We start from the raw sequence: 13,531 nt of genomic DNA on the forward strand, positions 1-13,531 counted from the left end.
ACTAGTAAGTCTAACTAACTAATACTACTAATAAACTAATTGATGGCACTAACACTAATCAATGGCATGACACACAAGCACACATAATTGACACTTAGGCACACAACACAAAAACACATAAATGACACTTACTTGAACTCCAACTCCTCTGTCAGCACACTGTACATTGTCACCAATTGCACATATACCAATCGTTCTGCTGGCACATCACCAATCATCAATCTTGTCTTACTTCTTTGAACACCTCTTTGTGTTGCGCCCTCAATTTTATCTCTCGTTTACAGCTGCACCATCATTTGAATCAATCTTTAATCAAATGTCTAACCTAATTAATGACAAAACACGCCGCATGCAAAAACGGTATGACATGCAAAATCATTCAAATTAATCTTCAATTGAATTTCTAATCTAATTAATGACAACACCACATGCAAAAACTCCATGAATGGCCACAACTCTTTTATTGGTGAATAACACGACATTGACCATTGGACCATGAGATCCTAATCTTCAAAGCAATTCAGATCCTTTTCCATTGTCAAGAAGATACATATTGTGTATTACCAAGCCTAAATTGGTCATTGACTATTGGACCATGAGATCCCAAAGGATCATTTTGTTGATCCAAAGTGAAAACACCACCTCAAAGGTAGAGATATTTGTCGGTGAGATGTCATGGAAGGGGAAAGCATTACATTCTTGGAGATCCAAGATGGGCTCTTGCAACCAAAGTGTAGAGGATTTGGTCCCTTCCAAGCTCTCAAGTTCCATAGTAGGTCTATGGCTACGACTATAGATTGGGAGGTGAGCATAATATCCATCAATGCTTTGTATGGCTTGTGCCATGTCAAGTGAGCCCATGGTAGGTCTATGGCTTGGAAGGTGAGCATAATATCCATCGATGCTTTGTATGGCTTGTGCCATGTCAAGTGAGCCCATGGTAGGTCTATGGCTCCGTGTATGGCTTGGAAGGTGAGCATAATATCCATCGATGCTTTGTAGGACTTTCATGCCTAACAAAGTTGTTTGTATGCTTTTCGCAGTGTCTTAAGATTCCTCATGAACTGCTTGTCTAGCGCGCAATTCTGAGAAAAATCAACACGAGAACTACTAAGATCTGCGAGGACGCGTTTGGTGAGGCATGCGCTCACCACGAAAGACAATGTCTACCGCATGGTCTGCGATTAGCTCTGTGCTTATTCAAGTACATCCCTCTACATGCCATCTCGACGCATATGATTTGCTCGATATCGGTTATGATTCTATCTGCAGTTCGATATCTGATAGATTTTTCCATACGGGGATTGATGATTCTATCTGCAGTCCGGTCACTGATAGATTCTTCAATATACGGATTGATGATTCTATCTGCCGAGCTGAACGTGTAACAAGACTTGGTGTGGTTTTGAACCTGCACGGCGCTCATCATGGATTACCAGGTCCGGTCTCCATCTCCGTTCATCAATTTCTGATTTCAAAACTTTCGAGCAAGCGTCGTCCTCATCCTGTCTATGCTCTCTATGGTCGAGCTTTCTAATTTGCAGAAAAATCTATCTCAGCATTCGGTAAATGCAGGTTTCTTGGGGATAAATGAAGCCGTTGAACTATTTTTGCAGAAGATCAGTGTTTACTGCAAACTAACGTATAATAGTCCTTTAATTTCACCTCTTAAAACCTCATATCCCGTGAAGATTGCTAGCATCGTGTCATAGTTTTGCTCAAGTGAGCCTCTGCAAATCAGTTTTGTCAGCGTTACTCTGATCCTTCTCTGTCTGATCATAACAATGGTTTACATTTGTAAACGGATATGCTACTAATAACTTGCTACTTTATGCAGGATGGTGATACTGGCAGCGACCTTTTTTCTGATGTGGATGAAAGTCAAGACATCCTTGGAAATGAGGTGCTTACATTTTGCTTTGTAGTTTATACAATGAATTCTGCATGATAGGTGCAAAAAGAACAACGTCAATAACTTATAAAGTGATGAAAATTTTGACATCACATTATGTTTAGTAAAGCCACAAGCAAGTTGTTCAAGCATTGGCCATGACAAGCTTTACATGATCATACTAGGGCACGATCCAAAAAGTTAGTACCATGTAGTATTCCTGCCATGCCCATCCATTGCAACATCAGTTATCAACATAAACCGTTCAATCTTACTTCTGATGGAGGATGAAAAAGAAAGGTAAATTCTACAAAGGGGGTCATAGGAGGAAAGGACCCCTCATAACAAGAGGGTAAAAGAACCCGTATGTTGGAGCAGACTCACCTTGGAGAGACAAATCAATTGCCAAAATGGGGTAAGTCTAGAGCCTTGTAAAAGGCTTCAAACTTATCTTGAGGAGGAGCTTTTGTGAACATATTTGCCACGTTGTCATGTGTAGGTGCATAGACCAAGTCAAACTCCTCACTAGTGGGAAGACTTTCCCTATGCAGTGATAGTGCATTGAAATGTGCTTTGTGCAAGCATGACAAACTAGACTCTTGGAAATTGCCATAACACTCTAATTGTTAGTGTGTTGGTGATGATTGCTCCATAGATGGGTTAATAGGGTCCAAGTCATCGTTGGCTAGTTTCAGGCTGTCTAACCTGATTATTTTATTCATTTTGTGGCTGCCTATTTATTGCCCAGCCTCCCTGGTTGTATTCATTCAGATTTTTGTGTGCAGGTTGAGAGAATCTAGCTGGTAAATTCTCATAACCCTTTATACAGATCTGCCCTCCTATATTCAGCATTCATCCACTGCAGATTTCTGCATTCTTTTCTCTCTTTCTCTCTCTCCCCTTTGGGTTTCTTCTTTCTTTTGGTCCAGTCACATGCTTCTGCGTTCCTCGCACTTTGACATTGGCAACCAACAAGGGAAATCAAATGCACTGCCTGGATGGTTCTATTTTGCACCTAAAAAAGAAGATGCAATTCATGGTCAAGAAGATTTTGTTATCTTGAAACCAGAACAATTTCAACTTTGCACAATAGCAAGCAAAGTTCCTAAAGTGTATTTCTTTGCCTAGAATATCGAGCAAAAAATTCAAGAAGGGTATAACAAGTGTTGAAGCCTTTCAGGAAGTTGAAGGCTTGTTCTATTATTAAGGGCTACTAGATACACCACTTGGATTGTCCTAGTTACATTTTGGGGACAATCAAACAATAGAGCTCATCTCTCGAGACTATTGGTGGTCTCAAATATGAAAAAGCAAAAAATTCAATAAGGGTGTAACAAATGTTGAAGGTTTTCAAGAAGTTGAAGGCTTGCTTTGTTACCAAGGGCTATTAGATATACCACTTGGATTGTCCTAGTTACATTTTGGGTTCAATTAAACAATAGAGCACATCTCTCAAGAATATTGGTGGTCTGAAATATGGAAATTAATCAAAAAATTTGTATGCATATGTAATATGTGCAATAGAGCCAAAGTCTCTCGCCATCGACCTCACGGTTGCTCCATCCCTTATCTATTTTTAATCAACCCGTGGTCATTTGTATCGATGGACTTTATTACCAATCTACCTTTCTCGAAGAGATTTGTGTAAACACAGGGAAGAACGTGAGAATGACAATTCTTTGAACTAACCAACTCAATTTTCACCATGAAAATGAGAGAGAGAGAGAGAGAGAGAGAGAGAGAGAGAGAGAGAGAGAGAGAGAGAGAGAGAGAGAGAGAGAGCATGTTAAGAGGGGAACTGTCCTCTCCACCTTTATAGGAATTTATTGAAATAAACCACGGACATCGAGTGTTTGAACCATATACAAAAGGTCTGATTTGTTGAACTTTGAAAGTTAGGGTTTCTGAAATCCTAATTTTTGCAAACTTTGGGTAGTAAGCTATTTTTCTTCTTTAGTGCTTGGATTAGATCAAGCTAAGTAAAAAGTGCTTCTTGGATGAGAGATAGATAAGAGAGTATAAAACATGTGGTTGAAACCAACGTGAGAGCTTATTTCAAATAAAGAGAGAAGTCTCTAATATATGGATGTGGAGCTTAGTTGCTCAAAAGTGAAAAGTAAAATGTGTTTCTAGTCAATTTGACTATTCGAGTATAAAAGTCTTAGTTATTTTGAGCTTTTTGGTCCATTTAACCGCCCAACTAAATTTTTAATTTCTCTTAGGTATCTCCTTAATGATGATCCAAGTATAATTATAGGGTGTTTTGGCCATTGGCCAACCTTAAATAGAAAAATGAATGTTTTATCATATTTTGAAACACTCACATAATACAAATTGCCTTTCAAAGTACATGAGCATCAAATTAATTTGAATCATTGGGCCAATATGTCTAGGTAGCAATTTATGTACAAAAGGTTGATTAGATTTCCTCTTGAAATCTGTCTTGTCCTTAAGATGTTGATTGAAGTATTTTTGATCCTATAGCTTCTTTATAAGCTGTAAATATTTTTGGATAGTCTTTAAAATACCCTTTTAACATCCATTTAGAATCTAAGTGAGAGTAATTTTTAAAATTTCAGAAGAATTTTTTTAGAAATGGTTTTTTCTCGTTTCTTAATCATATGAAAGACTATTTGCTCTTGTTGAAGTATCTCCTCCTGTTTATTTACTTCAAATGGATCATTTATTATAGGTTCCAATGGTGGAAGCGCTTCATAAGGCTTCAAAAGATGGATATGAAAAGAATTGCTTTGGAAGTTGTAACCTATAACAAACATTATTAATATTTTCAATGACTTGAAATGACCCATAATTTCTTGTTGCAACCTTAGTGACTTGGGATAAAGGCTTATTAGTACTTCTTAGACGAGCTTTGTTAAATTTCAACTACACCCAATCCCCTTCTTGTAAAATCAAGCGCTTTTGATGCTTATCTGTTGCTTTCTTCTGTTTTTCTTGAGATCTTTGGATAGCTCGTCTAACTTGGGTAAAAGCTGTATCCATATCACGTACAAACTTATTAGCATGAAATATCTTCTTATTTGTTTTGAGAATAGGTAGTAAGAGTGGTGTTTCATATATAATCTCAAATATTCTACCAAAGGTAAATACTTTTTCCATGCTGGATGGCTTCATGCCAATATCACTTCAACATATCCAATATTATGAGATTGGCTATCTTACTTTGACTATTTGTTTGAGGAGACAATAAGAAGAAGAAAAAGCAAGCTTTGTATCCAAATTTTTAAAAAGAGTTGGCGAAAAGAGACTAGTGGCTTATGGATCTCTATTACCTATGATGGATTGTGGTAACCCAATGATACTTAAAGATTTGTAGAACAAATATTCTAGCCATATGTTGAGACTTGATAGTTTTCTTGATTGGAATGAAATGAGTTTGTTTGCTAAACTTGCCAATAATAGTCTATATGTTATCATTGCCATTGCTGATTTTGGCAAGCCAAAAATAAAATTCATAGCAATGTTTTCCCAATGTTGGCTCGAAAGTGGTAATGGCTACGAAGGCCTTGTAGGCTTTTGGTGATCACACTTAATTTTTTAGCACACGACATTCTTTGACAAATTGTTTAATGTCTCACCGAAGACTTGGCCAAAAGAAATACATTTCAAGTACCTTGGTTGTGGCCAAAATACCGTGATGAGCCATATAAGGAGCCGCATGGCATTCTTTCATTACTTTAGGCTTGAAATCTTTAGTAACGCATAACTTATTCTCCATTAAAAGAAATCCATCTTTGATAACATAAGAGTTTACCCTTTTACTAAGTTGTAAACTCTTCCAAATGATTTTAAAATCTTCATTAGAAGTATATATGTCCTTCATACTAGTGAAATCTGTATGATGAATCATGGACAATGCATGAATTTGAGGTCTTTTTAACAAGGCATCAACTACCTTGTTTTGCTTTTCAAGAATATTCAGTATTTGAAAGTTAAATTGAGCTAAATAATTGACTCATCGAATATGGTTCTAAAAAATCTTTGGTTGGTTGAGAAAATATCTCAGACTGTCAGGGTTCGTCTTGATGAGAAATTCTCCACCTAAAAGATAGTGTCTCAAATCTTTTAAAGATTGAATGATAGCCATTAACTACTTTTTATAGGTAATAGTATTCTTTTTTGCATTTTTCAACCTTTTGCTTGCGTAGGCAATTGCATGCGCTTCTTGGTTTAAGACTATACCAATGCAATCTCTTGAAGCATCACATTTCACAAAGAATGGTTTTGACAAATTAGGTATAATTAAAGTAGATCATTTGCTGATATAGAACTTTAGAGCCTCAAAAGCTTTTCTCTCTAGTTTGGTCCATTGGAATGCCACTGCTTTCTTGGTTAAATCATGCAATGGTCCAGCAACCACTGCAAATCATTTCATGAATCTTCTATAATAAGAGTATAATCCTAAGAAACTTGAAACTTCATGAACATTAGTCAATTTTGGCTATTCTACAATAGCCTTGACTTTTTCTGGATCCAATTGAACCCTGTCTTTAGATACAAAATGACCTAAGTAGTGAATCTCTTCCAGGAAAAATTCACTCTTTTTGCCATTCACATAAAGTTTGTGTTTGGGGAGTTCTTGAAACACTATTTTCAAGTGTTGCTTATGCTCTCCTTTATCTTTTGAATGAACCAAAATATCATCAAAGAAAGTTCTTGTAAACTTCCGATGAGCTCTAAAAATTCTTTCCATCATTCGATTAAAGGTTGTAGGAGCATTGGTGAGACCAAATGGTAGCACAAGAAACTCATACAAACCAAAAGTTGTCTTGAATATTGTTTCATGAATATCTTAAGGAGAAATTGAAACCGGTATATGACTCACATAAAGTGGTAGTTGCTTCATTTAAAACTTGGTCTTCACACACACACACACACACACACACACAAAAATAGAGACCTCAGTTCCTCGCTCAACACCAGATTGGCCCCGAAGATCGGCGCCCCTCTCGATATTTTTTTATCAATTGAAAGATGGAAAGTTACAGAAATGAAATGTTTCAAAATATATAACTTGAGAACCGTTGGTTTTCATCTTTTCTGAGTAAATCCCAGTTGCATAAGGACAGTACAATATGACCAAAACAACATCCCTTTTAGGAAAGCATTTTCTGTAACCATAACTCAATGATTTATGTGCGGAATTGCAGTCTGCAGATCTTTGAATGCACAGTTCTTACTATTCAGCATGTCCTGAACAACATCCCTTTTACTTTGGCATCATTCCAGTAGTAAAACAGTCCGCGAACAGCACTAAATCAGAGCTGAAAAACCCTGTTCTTGTGTGGCATTGGAGAAGCCAACTACTGCTTTTGAACCTGGACAATGAGGCTCTTGCCTCAACAGAAGTGCAAAGAAGTGACCCTTGCATTCCTCGAGTTGTTCTGAGCAACTTTTATCATTGCAACCACATCAAAAAGTGTAATGTGGCTCAGTTACAGTGACTTTTATTCCATGGGCATTCTCACATGTGCATCTTCTGTCTTGGCTAGGCTCATTGTCCTACACCATCTCCAGTGGCTAAGCACATAGTCCCAAACCACTGGCATTCTATTTTTTTGTGCCCATTCAATATGGAATCGGTCTTAAGGCTCAGACAAACCATTAGTCCAATTTGTCCTAATGGCTGCCTCTTTTGGCCATGCAAAGATCTCGGCTTATTCCAAGAGAACTCTGGGGGTAAAAAGCAATAACAACTAAAGAAAAGAAAATTAAAATATTTATATAAGTAAATAAGGAAAGCAATTGCAAAAAGTGTCACCACCTGGTGACATACCCCCCTTGTGAAAGAAGTAAGCAACCTTGATTGCATGCCACACATGCTAATGGATGACACAGGATGATAACAAGATTCCCCATGTTATTAGTGCCATCGCATGTATCACTTGCTATCAAATGACACGGGGCGATGGTTGGAGTTTCCCCACTACCATTTGTGTCCCCGAACTATTAGTGTCACAACATGTATAATCATTCAACTGAAGTGTAACAAATACAACTTCAAAGCAATATGATTTCATTCAATGATACACATGTTAATGCTAACTGTAAACCACACATTGTGCATTATTCAATGAGGTGCAGTATTCAACTGTACAATAGAGAATGTACATTGCTTCAAAAAGCATTCTAAGTCATTGTAGATTACAGCAAGAAAGCTTCTTGGTAAAGTTGCAATTATTGAGGCGAATCTACCAATTCAGCCTCTTCTATCCATTTGGCATTCATTAGTGAATAGTTCTTGAACTTCACCAAAAATCTTTTTATAACTCTACTTTTCACTTTCCTATCCTTAAGGCTTATGTGCTAAGATTTGCTCAGGAACTGGAATCTCATCTAATTCCTCTACTCCAGGCTATTTCTCTTGAACCTTATCTTCTGGCACTTCACCAATTGAAAGGCCTCAATAGGCTCACATGGAATGCATTATGAATTTTCCAATTTTCTGGCAATCTCAGCCTATATGCCACATCATTAATCTTCTTTGAGACTTGAAAAGGGCCATAGTAATGCATACTCAGCTTTGGAAACAAACGTTCCTTGCCCTTCTGTTTTCTCAAACGTGCCTTTCAAAACGCAACAAGACCCAATCATCCTTTTTGAACAAGAGTTCCCAACGATGACTATCAGCAGCTCTTTTCTGTTTAGCTTGTGACTTTTCTAAGGCATACTTGACCTTTTTATATGCTTCTTTCCAATCTTTTACATAATGATCTGCTTCAAAAATGTTATCTTTTGTTTGCAAAATGGGAGGCAGTTTCTTTCCACCTTCCACAATCTCAAAGGGTTCTTTGCGAATAGATGAGCGCACTATATTATTGTATGCATACTCAACCAATGGCAAGTAGTGTTTCCAAGAAGTCTTATGATCTGAAACATAACACTTTAGTAGATCTAAAACAGTTAAATTCGCTTCATCAGACTGTCCATTAGTTTGTGGATGGAAAGAAGATGAAAATTTCAGTGTAGTGCCCATGTTTTCAAACAATGCTTTCCAAAACAAGCTAGCCATTCTTGGGTCTCTATCATTGACAATTGACCGTGGCATTCCATGGTACTTAAAGATATTATGCATAAATATCTTTACCATGTGTTTTGACCTTTTTCCTTACAGGAATGAAATGTGCCTGTTTGCTGAATCTGCAAATGATAGTCCAGATTCCATCTTTCCCTGAAGAAGTTCTTGGAAGATCAAAAATGAAATCCATGGTAATACTTTCCCATGGCCTTTCTGGAAGAGGCAGTGGTTGCAATAACCCTGGTGCCTTCTGTCTATCAAATTTGACCTTTTGGCATACAAGGCAAGATCTGACATTTGCATCAACATTAGATCTCAATGCTGGCCAATAGAAGAAAGTCTCTACCGCTTTGACTGTAGCATCAATACCACGATGTCCTGCATACGGTAGAGCATGACTTTCTAATAAAACTTTTGGCCTTAGCTGTTTTGTAACACATAGTCTTCCATGCATCATGATAAAGCCTTCTTTGAACACATAATGGCCATGATGTTGGCCATTGATCAACTGTTCATAGATTTAAGAGAAATCTTTGTCATTAGTATATTGCTCTTTCATATAATCCAATTCATGGTGATAAGAAATTGAAACAGCTGACACTTGTGGTTTGCGAGATAAAGCATCTGCAACTACATTCTTCTTGCCTTCCACATGCACTATCTGAAAATGAAACATAGATAGGAAATTTACCCAACGCATGTGTTTCTTTGACAATTTAGCCTGTGTGAGAAAGTATCTAAGTGTTTGATGATCCGTTTGCACTACAAAATCAGCACCAAGCAAATAGTGCTTCCAACTAGAAAGTGCTTGGATCACAGCCAATAACTCTTTCTCATAAATTTGGTAGGTCCTTTCAACGATAGAGAGTACTCTACTCTCGTATGCCACAACTCGGCCATTCTGCATTAATACAACACCAATGCTATTTCCACATGCATCACACCGCACTACGAATGGCTTAGATAGATCTGGCAAAATAAGTACTGGATTTGTAGTCATTTCCCCCTTCAAACATCTAAATGCTGATTTCTCTTTGTCAGTCCATTGCCATTTGACATCCTTCTTTTCAAGTGCATGTAAAGGAGAAGCAATCTCTGCAAAGTGTCTTACAAATCTTCTGTAGTAAGAGCATAAGCCAAGGAAATTGCGGACATCATGAACAGTTTTTAGGTCTAGCCAAGAGACAATTGCTTCTATCTTTGCAGGATCCATCTTCACACCATCTTTAGAACTATGTGCCCAAGGAAGTGAATCTTTTCCAAAAAGAATTCACTCTTCTTACCATTAATGAGCAATCTGTTTTGCTTAAGCTCATTAAAGATTGTAACTAAGTGTTTTCTATGCTGCTCTTCATTCTTTGAAAAGATAATCATATCATCAAAGAATGTGCCAACGAGACTTCAATAAGGGTGGAAAATTCTATCCATCATCCTGTTAAACGTAGCAAGAGCATTGATCAATTCAAACGGCATGACTAAAAATTCATAGAGACCAAATGTCGTTCTAAAAGCAGTCTTATGGATATCCTCTGGTGTGATTCTGATCTGACGGTACCCACTTTTCAAATCTATCCTACTAAACATTCTTGCTCCCTGTAATCGATCAAGAATGTCATCTATTCTCGGAATCGAAAACCTATTCTTGATTGTGTTCTTATTCAAGGCTCTGTAGTCAATACACATTCACCAAGAGCCGTCCTTTATCTAAACTAACAACACTGGTGAACAAAACGGAGAACTACTGGGCTGAATTAGTCCCTTCTCTAAAAGCCCATTAACCTGTGTCATAATCTCTTTCTGCTGCGCTGCATTGACCTTGTACGGTGGCCTATTGGGTGGACTAGTCCCTGGAATAAGATCTATGATATGATCTTCAGGCCTCTCAGGGGGTAACTCTCCTGGTAACGAATTTGAGAATAGTCACTAAATTTATCCAAGAAAGCCCTTCTACATTACTCTCAACTTCATTAACTGGCTTTGCAAAAACCAAGTACACAGAAATATGATTTTTCATTACAGAAGTAATTGCAAAAGCAGAAACAACTGGGATAGACTCTCCTTCAGACTCTTCTTTAAGCTTCACATCTAAGACATGAGTCTTGCTCCTATGTACAAGAGTAATCGTTCTACTGTAAGTATCCAAGATAGCATGCTTCCTGTGGCACCATGGAATACCCAATAGAACATCACAACCCTCTAAAGACATGATATGGAACTCCTCTGTGTCCACATAGCTTTGAATATGCATACGGAGTTTGCCAAGAATGGGGGTGATAGGTTCAGTATGTCCTAGGCATGCCAAATCAGCCTGTCAATGCCGGTGAGATATAGTTTGCATGAGCTCCAAGATCAAAGAAAATAAGCACTGTGGAATCTTTGATCTTTCCCCAAGCTTTGCAAAATTCTGTAGCATCATCAACTGATTGATCTCCCACCATATCAGGCACTAAGCCAATGCTGGGCTTCTTTTTACTTAGCGCATCTTTATCCTCCGCATCTTTAGAAGATTGTTGTGGGCACTTAGAAGCAATATGACCTTTTTGTTCACATATAAAGCATTTCCGAGCCATCATTAAAGCCTTTCTTTCTTCAAATGATTTGCCAAAAAGTGGCCTATTCTGTCCTTTGCCCTATTTAAAAGAAGTTTGAGGTTGCTGCTGAAATCTTTTCTTCCAAAAAGACTTCTTTGTAAAGCTGATCATTTTTGGAAATTGCTTCTTCTTCTTGCCAGGATTTTGCTTAAACTGAGAATCCTTCTTTTCAGTGCCTTTAAAGCTGTCAGCTTTTCCTTTCAACAATGCATTTGCCACACCAACATTTTCAAATAACTGTACCATATTTGTAATGTGAGAGTGCGCTGCGGAAGAGGAAATACGAACACGGAGGGAGAGAGAGAGAGAAAGTAGAAAATAAGGAAGAGAAATTTGCACTGACTGAAATGAATGTTGAATACACTGAAATGGACTGATCAGTCCCTGCACGCAGGCCGAAGCATCAGTGAGGGCACCAGATCAGGCTGATGATGATGGCAGCACCACCACGGGGGAGGAGTGTCGGAATCTGCAAGAAGACAAGTGACCAAGTGGGGAGGGGGGCTGCCTATAAATAGGCAAAAGGACAAACCCTAACCCTAACCCTAAAATGGGTGAAAACCCTAAAAATGCCCTAAAATGGGTGCCCCACAAGAGTGACCAAAAAGTGGTCGGGCAGCCAATGGCTGCCCACTAAAAGAGGCCAAAAAGAGATACACATCCTAAGACAGCCAGTCGAGAGTGACTAGCCTCCCCCATCATAACACATGACAGACATGTTAGAGCTCCTAATGTCCTCGTCTGACTCAGACTGAGGCTCACAGGCAGGAGATGACAAGGCATGACAAACATGACTGTTAACACCCCCTCTCAGATTTTGGATGTGGCTGAAGGCCAAGGGAGAAACGGATCTTGGGGTGGCAAGAGGAATGCCAAGGTCGCTGAAGTCCGTCGATGTAGACTGCCACGGAAGGAGCTCCTCACGATCCTGGGAATCCCCCTTTAAAACACTAGGGGCCAGGGAATCCACAGCTGCATCACCGAGATCGTCCCCCTCTGAAAGGGATGGGGGGTACGAGGGAACCACCAGAGGAGAAGGTGGGGGATGGGAAGGAACCTGTGGAATAGAAGGTGCACAAGCGGGAACAGGTGTAGCAATAGACTGCCTCGGAGGACCCTGCATCAAAGAAGGGGAATGGAGCCTATAAAGCCCGCTCTCTTGCCAACTTATAGATAAGACAGCTCCTGTAGAAGAATCCTCAATAACAACGGCATGCTCGGTGAAGATCACTCGTGTGCCAAGCCTCGTAAGGCCATAAACTGAGAGGAGGGGAAGGCCCAAATCCGGAACATGTAGGGCTTGTGAAAAGGAGCTCGAAGGTATGCCCAGCCCAGATCAAGCTCAGACTCACACATGAGCTGACAAATACTTTGCTAACACCCTCTCTCAGATCATGAGTGATCTGATACAATACAATAGTACAATGAAAAGGGATCAGAAACTATACAACATAGAACCACCAAGTAGAACCATGGATACCCAAGTAGTGGGTGATCAAGCCACCACCAAGGTGCCTCGGAGAGAACCGGATGTCGATGTCGATCGTACCAAACACTTGAAAATAGAGAAGATCATAGCATGTCTCTGTGTCCATCATCAATGTCTCGCAGTAGCATACAAGACCATCCTGTCAAAAATGCCTCTGAATATAGGTGACCATGGATTCTCCGCCTTTGGCCAGACCGCCAAAGTGTCCCCTCATGTGAGCTCTAGACAAAAGCCTCCCGCTCTCTGTTAGATAACCAGCTCAGCATGAACCTGGATGTCAATCCCAGCTCCAGGATTTGATTCCGCCAGACTGAAGTCGATGCGTCAGGGGTGTCCCTCTCTGGAACCTGTGCACCTGTATAAAAATATAGATGAGGCGCGGCGGCCCCATCTGAACACCCGCTCACACTCCCTCTCTGGCACAAGAGAGTCGTGAGGGATGACCTCATCACCACCACTAGAAAGCAGCTGAGGAAGGGGCCACCAAGCCCTTCCCGGGATCCAAAGAAGAGGATCCCTTC

At 39.3% G+C, this 13,531-nt stretch overlaps 1 protein-coding gene across 1 annotated transcript in view; it reads left to right on the plus strand.

Annotated features, from left to right (window-relative positions):
* The first annotated feature begins 819 nt into the window (after positions 1 to 819).
* KU70 (ATP-dependent DNA helicase 2 subunit Ku70-like protein) overlaps positions 820 to 13,531 on the plus strand; it is a 129,101-nt gene continuing 116,389 nt past the window's right edge. The window contains exons 1-4 of the mRNA XM_087671370.1: positions 820 to 940; positions 1,044 to 1,204; positions 1,324 to 1,439; positions 1,838 to 1,903. Coding sequence (XP_087527496.1) covers positions 1,428 to 1,439; positions 1,838 to 1,903 — 78 coding nt within the window. The 5' untranslated portion in view covers positions 820 to 940; positions 1,044 to 1,204; positions 1,324 to 1,427. The remainder of the gene's footprint in view (positions 941 to 1,043; positions 1,205 to 1,323; positions 1,440 to 1,837; positions 1,904 to 13,531) is intronic.

This window comes from Lygodium microphyllum, chromosome 29, assembly GCF_053477565.2.
Source record: "Lygodium microphyllum isolate KBCC chromosome 29, Lygodium_microphyllum_v1.1.10, whole genome shotgun sequence".
In the NCBI taxonomy this organism is placed as follows: domain Eukaryota; kingdom Viridiplantae; phylum Streptophyta; class Polypodiopsida; order Schizaeales; family Lygodiaceae; genus Lygodium; species Lygodium microphyllum.